Below are 17,326 nucleotides of genomic sequence, written 5' to 3'. Positions count from 1 at the left end.
TGGGCCAGGGACTGAACCTGAGCCACAGCAGTGACAACACCAGATCCTTAACCCGCTGAGCCACCAGGGAACTCCCCAAATTCTTAAACATGAGTTGTTACTGCTTACCTCTTACTTCTCTGTAAAGGGAAAGGGATGCTGTATCCAATACATCCAAATGTGCTATCAAGTATTAGCTCATAACCTCAGTGGTCTAGAGTCAAAGGCCAAGGGAAAGATCAATAAAACACAATTTTTTTTATATTTATAAAAGATTTTTCCACAAGCAAATTATAGGCATAATCATGATAAATAAAGAAATGGCTATAGCTAAGGAGTTCCCTTGTGGTGCAGTGGGTTAAGGACCTGGCGTTGTCACTGCAGCAGCCTAGGTCTCTGCTGTGGCACAGGTTCAGTCTTCCCTGGCCTGGGAACTTCCACATGCCAGGAGCACAGCATGCCCGCCCCCCCCCCAAAAAAAAGAAAAGAAAAACAGAAAAAAGAAATGGCCACAGCTAAATCTCATCTGCTCTTATACAGACAACAAGCTAAAGAACTGAGATGAGCAATTTATCCTGATAGGAAATGAGTATACACTTTACATGGGAAGTCTAATAACCTAACGGGCCTTGTAATTTGGGCAACTAAAGAATGGCTCTTTAAAAAAAATTTTTTTTTTTTTTTTTTGCTGCACCCATGGCATCCTAAGTTCCTGGGCCAGGGACTGAATCCATGCCATAGCAGAGACCCAAGCTGCGCTGCAATAACACCAGATCCTTAAGCTGCTGCACCATACGAGAACTCCAAGAATGGTTCTTTAAAAGAAAATGGACTGACTCCTCAAGTACAACCACATGCAACCAGAACCAGAGCCTTAGAAAAGTTAAAAAGCAGGTCAAAAGCCCAAGCCGACCAGTCAAAGCCACTGCTCCCTCAGAGCCCTCCTCCCTAGGTGATAATTTACTATACATTTCTTGTGTATAAAGAAGTCTTGATGAATTCACAAATACAGGACTCAGTCAGACCAGCAGTTAATAAAACTGGACAGGCCTCTGTCAGAAAGACATAAACCTCACTCACTGGATGCCCACTGTAAATTAAGTGGCTGTGCCCGCAAATCTGCCCTCGTTACTTATGGGGGTGGACACGGGCACTCTCATCCAACATGATAGGTGGCTGCAGGATGTACACAGACGAAAATACAAGGAACAAAAGAGAGTACCACTACTGTGAAGTGTGAAACACATGTAGAGATGGTTTATTAAAATGAAAAGGGAATTTCCCTGGGGCAACACAAAGTTCACAAAAATATTTCATTTTGTTAAGCCCTGCCCAAGCAGCTTATCCAAATTAGTGCTCTCTGACTGTGCAGGTTTTATTTTTGCTCATTTTCTCCTCTTCTCAATCAAAAAGACTTCATTCAACTCAGCAACTGAGCAGCAAGGCTGGCCCCTTCTCATTCCTCCTATCTCCCAAGTCTCATCCCAAGTAAAAACATATCCTAAGGAATGCTGTTAACAGTTACCTTTGTGAACAAACCCTTTTCTTCTGGGTATACTTAAATCTCAATAAATGAGCCTGTTAAGGTCCCACTAAGCTAATTTTCTTCCATGTAATATGTGACCTCAGCTACTGGTTCAGACTTCTGGAACAAATTTTTCCTTTCTTAAATGGACTACCATCCCTTTGTAACCTCCATACAAAAGACCTCAGTTTTTACAACCCAATTAAAAATGGGCAGAAGACCTGAATAGATATTTCCCCAAAGAAAACAAATAGATGGCTAACAGGCACATTAAAAGATGCTCAATATCACTAATCATTAGAGAAATGCAAATCAAAAACACAATGAGCTATCACCTCACACCTGTCAGGATGGCTATTATCAAAAAGACCACAAATGACAAATGTTGGCAAGGATACAGAGAAAAGGGAACCCTTGTACACTGTAAATTGGTGCAGCCACTGTGGAAAATAGTATGGAGGGGCCTCGAAAAACTAAAACTACCACATGATCCAGCAATCCCACTCCTAGGTATGTATCCAAAGAACACAAAGTCACTCCTTTGAAAAGATACACATATCCCAATATTCACAGCAACAGCCATGATATGGAAGCAAACTAAGCAACCATCAATAGATGGAGGGATAAAGGAGATGTGGTGTAGATATACAGTGGAACATTACTCAGCCACGAAAAAGAATGAAGACCACGGAGGGACCTACAGAGTATTATGCTTAATGCAATAAGTCAGAGAAATACTTTATCACTTATACATAGAATCGAAAGTATAAAACAAATGAGAGAATATAAAACAGAACCAGACTCACAGATATAGAAAACAAACTAGTGGCTACCCATAGGGAGAGGTAGAGATGATGGGCAAGATAGGAGTAGAAGATTAAAAAGTACAAACTCCTACGTATAAAATAAATAATCAACAAAAGATACTATTCAGCACAGGGAAATATAGGCATTATTTTGTAATAACTTTAAATGGAGAAATAATCTAATAAAATACGTATGTGTATCATTACACTCTACATATGAAACTAATATTATAAATCGACTATACTTCAATTTTTTAAAAAAAAGTCCTTGTTTTAAAAAAGAAATACACCATGTTTCCCTTACATCTTTAACTCCATTTTCCCACTAACTCAACTGGGCCTTGCCACTAATCAGTGTTACTCCAACAGCCAATTACAAGTAAATGAAAGTGAATCTTAGCGGATGGAATCCAAGAGCAGCAGACTCGACCAGGAGACGCTGGGTGACTTTACAGTTCTAGTGTGCCAAACCTCCACGGTCATTCCTGCATTTCCTGAGGAGTACGATGATGATAATAGTAGTAGCAGTAATAGCAGTGCCAGGCAACATTTACAAGCTCCTATTATGCACCAGGCAACTGTAAGTACAACTGGCCTTCTGTGTTCTCAGATGCGGAACCCTACCGCTGTATACAAGGTGGATACAATCTGTGGATTCTGGTGTCTGTGAGGGGGTCCTGAAACCAATCCCCTGAGAATAGCAAGGGACGACTGTACCTTACAAGTATTAATCTAACAATCTAAAATGGGAGCTTATTATAATTATCCAAATTCTCCAGATAAGGAACCAAAGCACAGAAATGTTCAATAAGTTGCCCAAGAACAGAATTAGGGCAGAACCAAGTCTGGATCTGAAGCCAGTCAGCCTGACTCCAAGCATCATACTCTGAACCACTGATGCTATACTGCCTCTTTCACTAAAAACAAGAATCTAACTTGGAACTTAGTCACCAGAAATTAGTTTTAGTTAATCACGCAAACTGAATTACAGATAAATGAAAATTCAAATTCCCAGCCTTTTTCTTACACAGCAACTTAAAAGGTTCTAAAACAATGCAAAAAACACTGTCACTTTAATATGTCACAGAGAAATATGAAAGCGACAACGCTGAGAAAGAATCCTTTGGCCAACACTGCAGCTCAGCTGAGGCTGCACAAGCACAATGTGGGTTGCACTGCATGAGCTTTCAGACAGGAATACCTTATTTTCTTCTATGTTCCTTTTCAACTTTTCTTCCAAGTCCTTGGTCTCTTCTGAGCCCTCGATGTTTCTCTGCTCGTAGTTTTCACAGGCTTCCTTAAGCTGCTCTTGTAAAACTTGGTACTCCTTTTCAATCTGTGAAATATCTCCCTGAAAGTACAAAACAAAATTATCTATTAAAAGTAGTTTAAAAAGCCTATTTCTGATCTTGTTCTGAACCGCCTCAAAATAAACAGAGGAGAATATAAGGCAGATGAAAATTTATAAGGAAATATCACAATAATCCAGGAATTAAAAACAAACTGTTCGGCAAAGCCAGCTCTTTAAAAAAAAAAATTATTCGTATCACTGGAATTCACAAGGAAACTGTTCAGTGTGTGCTAGCTCTGAATATTTGCTTTAGAAGGCTTGGTGTTAAATTAACAGTCATCCTCCAAGACTGACATCACCACTTACTAAATTTAAAAACTATAAGTATCATGCATATTTTAGATATGAACAGAACACATCAACTTTGGCCCTACTTTTAGAAAGTTTTCAACTGGATAGCTGCTGATTATTTCAAAAAGACAAGTTAAAATATTATCAATGGATTATTCTCAGTTATGTAACTGTCTGCCTAGATAGCTACAACAAAAGCAAACAGAAGTCATACTGTAATGTGAAATGCTGGCGGACAATAAGCACCATTTATTCACCTATTTTTTTTAAGCCTTTCACACCGCTAAAGCTTTCAGCAATCACACATCTGTGTCTGAAAGAAGCACCTGTGTGATGCTGGCAACTCCTCCCAACTGCAGGTGACTGCGCTGCCTAGACACGCAGGGACCTTGGCAGCCAGTCTTCAAAAATCTACCCCAGCATCGTCCACCTTCCCCGCCTCCTGCCCCTTTCCCAGCATCTCAGCTTCTTCCAAGTGTAAAAAAGGCAGGGAATCAAGCCTTTGGGATTCTGTGAATTACCAGTTAGAGAACTGTGAACTACGGCTAAGATGACCACACATGCCAGTTTGCTGGGGAGAGCACTAGTTTGTTTGTCTGTCCAGACTCAAAGCTCAGCACTAGTCATACTGTCTATGTTTACATAATTGAATAAATCATGAACCTTACTATGACCCATGAATAAGCCTTCATGGTTTCAGACCTTAGTTATTTCTGTTTTCATTCTCAATTCAGCTAAAGGATCTCAATGTAACTTGGTATTATAAATTAATTCATATGCCCCCAAATCGCCAACAGAGACGGGCGGCAAGTTATATGCCATCTCTATGTTATTATACTTAAACTTCACCATAATTCTACAAGAAATATGTTGTTTTCAGTTTTATAGACCAGAAAACCAAGGTTTAGAGGAGTCAGGCCACCTCCCAAAGTCCCAGAAGAAAGAAGCCGCTCTGGGAACAACTGCCTCACTGGTTGAGAAGCTATCGACGATACCAACATCACAGTCTTGAATTTAAGAAAGCATGAGTGCGTTTCCCCAACACTCAAGAAAATATTTATTTACGGGGCAAAACCACTGAGGCTCAAACAACAGAGCATAACTGAGGAAAAGCTAGGTACCAAATAAGAATTCAACGCTACTCATTCTACTTGGTAAATATTCGTATTCAGGAAAAATGTTCACCACGGCCCTGTAAGCATGAAAAGCTGACACGATCCCAAGGTTCGACAATAAGAAACTGGTCAAAAAAATTATCATGCATTCATGTAATGGAATACCAAGTAGGCATAAAAAATGATGGCAAAAAAAATCTATATTTACTGACATAGAAAAACTCTAATATATTAAGACTGATAATCTGAAATACAACATATATGGTAAGATCCCATCTTTTAAAAAGCATCACTTTTTTTCGGGGGGGGGGCGCACATCTGTGGCACATGGAGGTTCCCAGGCTAGGGGACAAACTGGAGCTTCAGCTGTGGACCTTCACTACAGCCACAGCAACGCCAGATCCAAGCAGCGTCTGCGACCTACACTGCAGCTAACAGCAATGCCAGATCCTTTAACCCAATGAGTGATGCCAGGTAGCAAACCTGCATCCTCATGCATAGTCAAGTTCTTAACCCACTGAGCCACGACGGGAACTCCAGCATTGCTTATTTAAAAGCAAATGTTAAAGCCTGGAAGGTTGCACATCAAAATATTAACATGAGTGATGGGGCTGCAGATGACTTATAATTTCTCTTCCATAATTTTCAGTACTGTTCATTAAAAAAATTTAAGGGCTCATTATATTTTATAATTGGCTAAAACTGTACCACTATTTGCACAAATAGCAGCAGATAACACAAAGTTCTAAACTTTTTTTCTAAAGAATTGCTTCTTTTTTTTTTTTTTGTCTTTTTAGGGCCACACTCACGGCAAAAGGAGGTTCCCAGACTAGGGGACGAATACGAGCTGCAGCTGCTGGCCTACACCACAGCCACAGCAGTGCCAGATCTGAGCCACATCTGCGATCTACACCACAGGTCACAGCAACTCCACAGATCCTTAGCCCACTGAGCAAGGCCAGGGATTGAAACTGTGTCCTCATGTATACTAGTCAGATTCGTTTCCGCTGAACCACGATGGGAAATCCACAAATTGCTTCATTTTTAAATGACAGAGTAATATTCATTATATGGGTGTACTACAAATTATTATAACTAGTCTAATATTAATTTAACTAGTCTAACACTGGATATTCAAGTTGTATTCCATTTTTCGTTGACATAAATACAGATTAAACAAATATACAAATACCCTGTCACTGGTCTCTGTACACATATATGAGTACAGATAAATTCCAAATTGCCTTTCCCAGAAACTTACTTTTTTATGTTCTTTCAGTAGCATATAAATAACTGTTTTTCTTACTTTAAGTGGGGTTGGCCCCCCCCCCCTTTTTTTTTTTTGGTCTCTCTGTCTTTTCTAGAGCTGCACGTGAGGCATAAGGAGTTTCCCAGGCTAGGGGTTTAATTGGAGCTGTAGCCGCCAGTCTACACCAGAGCCACAGCAACGCAGGATCCGAGCCGCGTCTGCAACGTACACCACAGCTCACGGCAGCGCTGGATTGTTAACCCACTGAGCAAGGGGCAGGGATGGAACCCGCAACCTCATGGTTCCTAGTCAGATTCATTAACCACAGAGCCACAACGGGAACTCTTTTTTTTTTTTCTGAAGAAATTTACATATTTTATCTTTTTCTTTTTTGGTGGCCCCAAGGCATATGGAGTTCCCGGGCCAGGGATCAGATCCAAGCTGTGAACTAAGCCTCATCAGCTGTGGCAACATCAGATCCTTAACCCACTGTGAGGCTGAGGACTGAATCTGAGTCCCAGTGCTCCCAAGACACCCCAGATCCCACTATGTCACAGTGGGAACTCTCCACGTGTTTTATCTTTCTGTTTCTACTGAAAATGGAATCTTTTAATATACTTTGCAATGGGTTGTTTATATATGGAAAAATATTTTATTCAAACATTTTTCTGAATTCTCTAACATTCTGTCATTAGGTTTTCAGTTATCATTTTGGATTTTCCAGGGACAGTCCTACCCTCTGTAAATAATGATACTTACATCTCCACCTTTAAAATCTTATTTTCTCTTACCTAATTTTGTCAGCTAATATCTCCAGGATAATAAACACTAAGATGATATATAACTTTGAAGCAAGATGATGGTGTTTTGCTTAAGAGAGAAAGATATAATACACATATTGAAAAGTACTCAACTATTCTCATTTTATTATGAGTTTTAGTCAAGGAAAAAACCCTGAATTTTATCTAATATCTTTTCAGCAACTACAGAGTTGATTAAACAACTTTTCCCTTAAGATACACTAAGAGTTTTATTCACAGATTTTCTCAGCGAATCGTTCTTAAAGTGGTGAAGGTCTTCACACTACTTTATTATTCATGTGAACAAGCTCTTATTGATAAATCAATTTGGATCATATTACCAGTTAAAACAACAAAAACATTATACTTCAAAATAAATAAGCCAGATTAAAAACTTATCTTTTCCTCTGCCTCCCCTTCCCAAATTTCAATAACAAAAGCAACAATTTCCTGTTAAGTTTCTAAAGCTTATTCTATAATAATGTTTTGTATGAATAACTGGCTCCAAAATAGCTCTAAATTTGTTATTCCCATCTAGTTAAATTAATGACAATTAAACCTTTAAACGGTTTAATACAATTTTGACTAACCTGTTGTGCCTCAAAAGGATTATATGGCTCAGTATTGACTTCTTGATGTGTTATATTCCAAGACACCTTTGGGGAAAAACAAACACTTTAAATTCAATCTATCTCAATTGCACTAGTGAAATAAATCCATCACGTAATAACATTTTCAAACATGCCCATAATTTTTTTTCAAGTTTTTTTTTTCCTCAGTTTAGATGCTTTCTACAGACATTCGAATTATTAAAAAGAAAATGATTTTGACTCATTTCTCTTCACATATTTTTTCAAAGCCTACCAGAAAACAAAAAACTTAATGAGTAGGAGAATAATCCAGTGGGGGTTTAAGGAACTCGTGTCTGCTAAAGCTAACCACAGAGAAACCTTAAGCTACTTTCACGCTTGTTAGAAGGAACTTTAATTCAAATCCCTCCTGTCTCTCCGCCTCACCGTCTCTTTTAACTCCTCACTCCTCCCCTGATGTGTGTAGCCCTCACTGGCCCCTCTTCCTTCCTCTCGCAGCTGCCCATGCAGAACGCACACTCCCTTCCTTCTCCAAGCGGTCTGTCTTCAGGGCAGGCACCTGAGTGGGGGGGCCTCCTAGCCCAGGGCTGCTGTAACCAGGCGGGGAAGCCAGAATGTCACGGGCCTCACTGTTAGGACATGCTCTCGCTACAGAAACAGCCACACCTTCCACCACACTTTTATTAATTATTAAGGTGATGTTTTGGCTCCATCTGCTGATTCCACTCTCTTAAATTTTTCAACTAGTGCAAAACTTGGACAGGAAAAAGAGTTATTACTTAAAACCCCCAAATTCCTTCTGAAATGACCTGTCACACTCTACAAAAGGGTTCACAAACTCCATCATTTTAAACAATTTCAGTAGATATAATGGCAATGAAAAATGAAGAGGAAAATTTAACTTCAGTATTAAGAAGACTTTTTTCTTTTTTAGTCTTACCTGTATGGCAACCATTTGTGTACGTGGAGCATCTGTTACTTCATCAGTATTTTCTGGATTTTCTTCCCACTTGGCAGAATTTCCACAGTGACCATCGTTTCTGTTAGACTCACTGGGAGCTGTATCAGCCCCATCTGCGAGGCACTGTGGCTTTACTGGTATTTCCGAAGAGTCCTGAAGGATCTGTGCTTCAGGGACAATCTGGTGACCAGGGGCGTTCTCGGCAATGAAATGGTGACCCTCAAAACGCACGTCTGTTATGTCGCTGGCTACAAAAGATGGCACCACTGGTATTGATCTTTGCAGCTGATATTCAGAAGAAACGGTGGCCAGAGGTGTGTAAATGCTATACTGGGGCATGGTCGGTAACACGTTTATAAACGCAGGTGGCGTCTGGGTAATGTCAAATCCCCGAAAGGGAAGATACGTACAGTATCCTGTGACCAAATGCGGCTGAGGCCAATAGGTCGGTTTCACATCCTCAAGAATTGGTTTGGGACAGTTGGAGACTTGCTTGTGACCTGCCTCCTCAGAGACTGGTTTGGGGGGATCAGAAGAGACCCCTTTGGGCTTCGCATCCTCAGAAACTGATCTGGAAGAATTATCGGAAATTGGTTTTGGCTTCACAGCTTCACAAGCTGGTTGGGCAGAATTAGTACATGTAGGTTGGGGCTTCAGATCCTCAGAAGCTGGTGCTGAAGATAAATCAGATACGGGTTTGGATTTCACATCTGGTTTAAATTCCCTAGCAGCTGGATTCAGCGGTAGTTTAACTCGTAAGTACTCTCCTGTTTTTGAAATTTCTTCGACTTTTGTCTTAATGTTTTTCTTCTTTCTCTTTTTCTTGAGCCGTAATGCAACTTTCTTCAGTGCAATACAGTTGTCAATCACAACAAAACGAGGACATCCTAAGAGAAAAGATTTCAAACCTCCTGCTTTTTCTAGTATCTGTCGAGTCTCTTCTGGGAAGAATTCATATTCTTCGGAAAACATCTTGTTACTCATGTCCAAGGGGCCATGTTCCTCCAACAACTGGGAGAAATAACTTGAGAAAAAATTCACATTTGCATAAGTTATAAGGACGTTCTTGATTATTTGAAAAAAGTATTTCCCCAAAATTTTCCCAAGGCAAAATACTTCATTTCTAACTGATCTCAACACCTCCCCAACAAATTACACTCATATTAAATCTGGGAAAGGTTAACTGCACTCTATGACACTATAAACAAAATTCGTTTGCCCCTCAGGAAATAGTCTTTTAAAAATTTTTTAGGGAAAAAAAAGGAGATTTAAAAATTGTAAGTTTCAATTAAATAATTATTCAATCTATTTAAAAAGCAATGAAGAGCAAGAAAACTTTTTCGAGAAAAAATAACAAGGCTATCAATAACAAGAATGTCACATGAGAAGTGGGATATCAATTGAGATTTCAAAAAAACCCTATTGGAATTTGTATACAGTAAATCTATTAACATTTTTCTGCTTAGGAATACGCAGTGATTCAGAAATACTGAAATCAGTTGGGTCTGATCAATAAACCAACACAGTGCAGGATCCACAGATAGGGGCCAACCCCCTAACCTGCCTCCATCTGGGTGCTGTGTTTAATGCTGACCAAAAAGATAACTTATTTAGGAGGACGGTAAAAACGATACTTCTTTGAAGCAAAAGGAAACCACCTTATGTGCAGATGCTGCTGCAGAGAAATGCACAGGACAACTATAAGTGATTAACCCCTATTCAAAGCAACCACCACACTGAAACATAAAGACCAAAGGCCACTTCTCTTTGCACTGCTGGTCTAAATACTTCAAAGATATCTGTCTCTCTCTCTCTGGAGGTTCCCAGGCTAGGGGTCGAATTGGAGCTACAGCCACCGGCCTATACCACAGCCATAGCAACACCAGATCCGAGCGCGCGTCTGCCACCTACACCATGGCTCATGGCAACGCCAGATCCTTAAGCCAATGAGTGAGGCAGGGATCGAACCCAAACCCTCATGGATATTAGTTGGGTTCATTACCACTTAGCCATGATGGGAACTCCAAGATTTCATCTTTAATGAAAATTTCTAAAGGCAGAAAGGGCTGAGGGAGGGTGAGGCAAAAAGAAATCACTGTAGTCTCAGGAACAATAACCCTTGTTGAGGATTTTGGCTGACTGGTAAAAATAACACTGGCCCCACCATCTATTCTGAGAGAGACCTTTCTAGTTGGTGCTGAGCTGCTATCAAGCAAGAGCAGAATAATTCATTAATGGTCTATGTGTATTTACATTTTGCTCTTCATGATGAATACTGAACAGAATCACTGAAAAATAAAGCTTTTCTACCTGGATTGAAATACTTATCCAAAACGGAATAATTAAAGGAGTTCTTGTTGTGGCTCAGCGGTTAACGAACCCAACTAGCATCTATGGGGCCAGGTTTGATCCCTGGCCTCGTTCAGTGGGTTAAGGATCTGCCATTGCCATGAGCTGTGGTGTAGGTTGCAGATGTGGCTCAGATCCTGCGTTGCTGTGACTGTGGTGTAGGCCAGTGGCTACAGCTCTGATTAGATCCCAGCCAGGGAACCTCCATATGCCACGGGAGTGGCCCTCAAAAGGCAAAAACACAAAACAAACAAACAAAATGTAATAATTAAAGAAAAGAGACCACAGGAAAGGAAATCATTATCAGTAACTGAGCAATGAGTTTTTCAATAGCTAGCAACATAACTGATGAGGCAGATCTGGTGACGATTACTAAGTGACTAATAAAAAGCAGATTCCTTACTACTCAGCCATAAAAAAGAATGACAATGCCATTTACAGCAACATGGATGGAATTAGAGACTCTCATACTGAGTGAAATAAGTCAGAAAGACAAATACCATATGACATCACTTATAACTGGAATCTAATACACAGCACAAATGAACCTTTCCACAGAAAAGACAATCATGGACTTGGAGAATAGACTTGCGGCTGCCCGGGGGGAGAGGGAGGGAGTGAGAGGGATCGGGAGCTTGGGGTTATTGGATACAACTTGGAATGGATTTACAAGGAGATCCTGCTGAGTAGCATTGAGAACTATGTCTAAATACTTATATTGCAACAGAACAAAGGGTGGAAAAAAAAAAAGTATACATGTAAGTGTAACTTGGTCTCCATGCTGTACAGTGGGGGGAAAAAAAAAAATTAAAAAAAAAAAAAAAAAAGGCAGATTCTTAAAGAGCAGTTAAGGATACAAAAAAATGCCCACCATGCATTTTTATGTGACAGGGCAAATGACAATGATGAGTGCATAGAAAAAAAATCACAGTTTATAGATTTTTAAAAATATATTTTATGTTTTACAAGTTCTAAAAGCCTGAGGAAGAAAAAAAAAAAAAGTCTGAAAAAATACACACCAAAAGGTAGCTGTAGTGATATCTGAGAGAAATTACTCATAATTTTTAGTTTTTCCTTTAAATTTTTTTGTTTTAAAAATTTCCATAATAATTTGCATTACTTTTATAATCATAAAAGTTTTTTCAAAGAAACAGAGCCTCCATGTTTTTTCCACTGGCTAAATAGCAATGAATTTTTCATAAATTCGAACAACACAATTTAATTCAAAAAGGTCACTAAGCCCAAAGAGAAATGGTAGTCATAACCACATGATGAATAAAATTTTTATACTGATTGTTATTTGAAATGCAACATAAAGTGAACTTTAATTCTATTTATATACTTTTCTAACCTTGTAAAACAGTCTCTGTGAGATAAACATGGGGCCCAAAATAACACAAATCTTATTTCTTCATAACCCGGTGTTTTACAGGGCTTAGAATCCATTTATCAACACCCTGAACAGTGGTGCGGGAGTGGCTGTTTAGTAGATATGAAAGAGGCTAAAGCTTTTCATTTTTTTTTTTCTGGCCGAGGCATACGGAAGTTCCCTGGCCAGGAATCGAACCCAAGGCAGAGCAGCAACCCAAGCTGCTGCAGTGACAACACACCACATTTGTAGCCTGCTAGGCCACAAGGGAACTCCAAAGAGCTAAGATGCTAAATGCAAGTGAGGTGGGAAGGTTGACACGATCATTTCAACTTCTGTCAAGTGACAAAATTCTTCTCCTCTTTTATCATTTGTCCCCCTCCAAAATCTCAGCCTCTAATAAGGACAGTGTTCTTGCGCTTTAGAACCACAGGCAAAGACTGGGCACACTGTGCTTGACAAGAGAAACAATAATAATGATAAAGTTTATTCTACTGGAGACGCTAGTGGTTGCCATGGACATGTGTTCATCTTTAAGGGAACTCCATATTGTTCTCCACAGTAGTGTACAATTTACCTTCCCACCAACAGCACACAAGGGCTCCCTTCTCTCCACATCCTTTCTGGTCTTTTTGAGAAAAGCCATTCTAACAGTTGCGAGATGTTATCTTACCGTGTTTCTTTTATTTTTTCTTTTTTTTGTTGCTTTTTTTTAAGGGTCGCAATTATGGCATATGGAAACTCCCAGGCTAGGGGTAAGATCCGAGCTGCAGATGTCAACCTAGTACCACAGCAACACCAGATCCAAGTCATGTCTGCGACCTGCACCACTGCTTACGGCAATGCCAGATCCTTAACCTAAGGAGCGAGGCCAGGGATCAAATCCTCAACCTCACCTATACTAGCTGGGTTTGTTCCCACAATGGGAACTCCTTGAGTTTCTTTTTAAAAGTGAAGTATAGGAAGTTCGCTCGTGGTGCTTTGGGTGGCGCAATCCAAAAGTATTTCAGCCCAAAGTTACTTAAAAAGGAAAGTATGTTTCTCTTTTATTTGATCAACATCAGGAAGTCAAGTTTTCAATACAATACAGATTCCAGGCTCTATGCCTAAACTATCATACCAGCTAAATGATTATCTCAAAAGAACTAATAATGAGATCTTGGATCCTTTTCCCAGTAGAAGGGGAACATTTCACCAAGCTATGTTACCTGCCCCTGGGCTTACGAGACACCAAACAACTGCATCATCAACATACGGACAATGAGATCAAATAATCCACCACCTGGAAACTCTGTTTATCATCCTATCAGAACATACCCAGGCAGTAGAACATACTCTGGGAAGTAGGAGGTATCCACATTAGCAGCTTAAACTGACAAAACCAATAATCATTAGGAGCCAATTAAGATTCTTTAATAAACATAAGGAACACAGATGGAACAATTTAAGACTCTGACTGGCAGCATCAGTATAAAATAACAGTTGTTGTAACGTTAAACGACTTACTCATAAAGAGTTGAACACTTTTGTTTTGGGTTAATGTCCCACAGCTTCTTATTCCGGACAACATATTCATTACTGTGCTGTTCATACAGAGCTTCGAATTCTTCCACATCTTGGCGAAGGTGGTCAGGCACTACAAATGGGCCTGCAGAATTTGAATTGCGTTTGCTAATAAAAAGAAAAAAAATTGTGAATAACTTTTAGGAGACTCAGAATAACATTTAAATGGAGAAAAATACAGTAACATATTACTCAGCTTTAGGATGCAAAAAACACTACCAGAGAATTTAATGCAGAAAACTTGCCTTTCCACAAGTACAGTCAAGAGATATATATACACCTGAATACTGAGTAAGCACTTTTAATTACTCTTGCTACCAAGGGCAAATTTTTTTAAACTCCTGATTTAAAAAAAAAAAAAAGAAGAAGAAGAAGAAGAAGAAAATCAATGCTGCATGAATTGTAACTTAAGAGAAAAATGACAGATTTTACCGTAACTGCTGTCAATTTACAGTGAGATTAAGACTGGTAAAAGGTATAAAAAGACATTTTTAAAGAATGTAAGATTCCAGCACTCTGAGAAGTTGCAGTAGTTTGAGTGTGGGCTCTGAACCAGACTGCTGTGGGTTTAAATTCTGGCTCTGCTATGGAGAGGCTTTGAGTCCTTGAGCACAACACTCAACTGCACTGTGCCTGAGTTTCCTCATCTACAGAATGGACATATTAATAGCACTGATCTCCCAGAAAGGCAGGAGGATTAAATAAGTTTATACATGCAAAGCTCATAGAATAATGCCTGGAGAGTAAGTATTATCAAAGTATAGGCTATTATTTTTTTTATTTTCATTTTTATTATTCAAGTGAGAATTGCAATGATTTTTAATTTTAATTATTTATTTATTTACTTATTTATTTTACTTTTTAGGGCCACACCCGCTGCATATGGAGGTTACCAGGCTAGGGGTCAAACTGAAGCTACAGCTGCCTGTCTATGCCACAGCAACAAGGGATCCAGCTCACGACAACGCTAGATCCTTAACCCACTGAGCGAGGCCAGGGATGGAACCCGAAACCTCATGGTTCCTAGTTAGATTTGCTTCTGCTGCACCATGACAGGAACTCCTAGGCTATTATTATTTTAATTTAAAACAATTCTTCCATTTAAAGAATCCATGGAAATGCTCAAAACAACTGTTATTACAACTCATTTAAGAAATGTGGGGGAAATTTGTGAGTTTTTGGTCCATAAAGGAGTATGATATAAGAAGGTCACTGCTATTCAGTAGTTTTACTTTTTTTATGTCTATTTATCTCTTGAAAACTCAGTTTCAACAACCAGTTACCACTGGCTATCAATAACATCTAAGAGTAAACCATAACATCATACGTAGCCTTCAAAACATCTTCCTAGTAATTATCAATAGGACACTCTCTTCATTAAACATTTTAAAAAATACTTTCTAGGATTTTCCCATAGTATCTTGCATGTAGTAGGTTATCGAACTTATCAAATGAATGTCGTCAGCCCTGTGATTTTAACGCAGTTTATGTGAATCCTTAACAGTGATGAGCCACGCTATAAATTCAACCATGATGGGTCACATAGGCTGTCAGAGTAGGTGTACAACTCTGGACAGAGGAGTTAGGGGAAATAAAACACAAGTTTAAAGCACACTGAATTAGCACCACTTTTTAAGTTTAAACACTTGAGTTAAAATAAAGCAAAACATTTTAAACTGTACTTACATATCTTCACCTGAAGTGATGGTCTCATTATTTGGTGTTACTGAGCTTGTTCCAGACCCAACTAACATAGGCTGGTTTAAAAGACAGAAAAATGACAATGATTTTCCATCTTAAAACCAATGAATGCTTAAATAAATACACATGCAAACTGTCAATACATATGACTTACCTAAGTTTTCTTGTGAACAGGAACATACAGTAATAAAAATTTCAACAGTCATAAATAGGCCCAAATGAATGTTTACATTTAGGTAGCTTTCAATGTTCTAAATTTTTTTTTTGTCTTTTCTGTTGTTGTTGTTGCTATTTCTTGGGCCGATCCCGCGGCTTATGGAGGTTCCCAGGCTAGGGGTCGAATTGGAGCTATAGCCACCGGCCTACACCAGAGCCACAGCAACGCTGGATCTGAGCCGCGTCTGCAACCTACACCACAGCTCACGGCAACGCCGGATCGTCAACCCACTGAGCAAGGGCAGGGACCGAACCCGCAACCTCACGGTTCCTAGTCGGATTCGTTAACCACTGTGCCACAACGGGAACTCCTCAATGTTCTAAAATTTTTTAAATTATCACTCAGTGTAAACTCCCATTTTCTTTATTTTTTTGTCTTTTTAGGGCCGTATCTGCGGTATGTGGAAGTTCGTGGGCTAGGGGTTGAATCGTAGCTGTAGCTGCTGGCCTATGCCACGGCCACAACAACACAGGATCCGAACCACATCTGCACCCTACACCAGAGCTCACAGGAATGGCAGATCCTTAACCCACTGAGCAAGGCAGGGATCAAACCTGAGTCCTCATGGATACTACTCGGATTTGTTAACCACTGAGCCACAGTGGGAACTCCAAACTCTCATTTTAGATAAACTAAAGACACATACTCAACAATAACAAGAACAGTGCTACTGGAACTTACAAGCTGTTTTCATTCTCCCTTAATATTTGTTCACCTTCTCAACCCCTGCCCTCTATCTGATTCTGCCAAATACATGAGAGCCCCTGTATGACTTAAAAATAATGCCCTACTTATCTATGGGCCTGAAGCAGAGCCTTAGGTGAGATGAAAGAAGAGATCCTATCAATTCTGAGGCTGTCATGATGATTAGTATTTATCATCTTTGAGTAGTTTAGATAATTATCAGTGATTAATCATAGAGATGTGTCTTGTCATACAGATGATGTCACTAGGGCACAGAGAAGTCAAATAACTTGCCCAAGAGGTTAAAAAAAATAATTAGTAGAACTAAGATGAGATAATAAAAATAATAATTAGTAGAAGCAAGACAAGAACCCGGGTCTGCCTGATCCCAAAACAGCCCTGGCCACGCTGCTCCATGACCAGCCACACAAAGTCCTATATTATGACAATGATTTCACTAGAAAATACCTGGAAAATAAAAAGGACCATAAAGAGTCCTTTTGAAAAATTACTCATATGCAATATGAACCTTAAACTTCCTCAAAATGTAGAAGATGGTCAAAATACCTTTAGACTAAAAACCTAGTCTTTCTCTACAAAATGCTTCAGAATATCCCAAGAATTGGTTAATTCTTATTTATATATTTAATTATTTTAGATAAGAATCATTACAGAAAATACTCCATACCTTTGAATCTTTTGGCTTCTTTTTCTTGCCTTTGTTTTTTATCTTGGTAGAATTAAACTGAAACACAAAAAAAAATTACTGAATATTC

The 17,326-nt window shown here is 39.2% G+C and overlaps 1 protein-coding gene across 11 annotated transcripts in view; it reads right to left on the bottom strand.

Moving 5' to 3' along the window:
• TTC3 (tetratricopeptide repeat domain 3) overlaps positions 1-17,326 on the bottom strand; it is a 125,817-nt gene that overhangs the window by 27,785 nt on the left and 80,706 nt on the right. For all 11 annotated transcript variants that reach the window (XM_047796344.1, XM_047796363.1, XM_047796318.1 and 8 more), the window contains 6 exons: positions 17,239-17,295; positions 15,635-15,705; positions 13,892-14,056; positions 8,647-9,691; positions 7,707-7,772; positions 3,512-3,661 (listed from right to left, as the gene is read on the bottom strand). In XM_047796344.1, the coding sequence (XP_047652300.1) occupies positions 3,512-3,661; positions 7,707-7,772; positions 8,647-9,691; positions 13,892-14,056; positions 15,635-15,705; positions 17,239-17,295 (1,554 nt within the window). The remainder of the gene's footprint in view (positions 1-3,511; positions 3,662-7,706; positions 7,773-8,646; positions 9,692-13,891; positions 14,057-15,634; positions 15,706-17,238; positions 17,296-17,326) is intronic.

Source organism: Phacochoerus africanus, chromosome 1 (assembly GCF_016906955.1).
Source record: "Phacochoerus africanus isolate WHEZ1 chromosome 1, ROS_Pafr_v1, whole genome shotgun sequence".
Lineage (NCBI taxonomy): Eukaryota > Metazoa > Chordata > Mammalia > Artiodactyla > Suidae > Phacochoerus > Phacochoerus africanus.
This window is presented reverse-complemented; position numbering and strand designations above follow the sequence as displayed.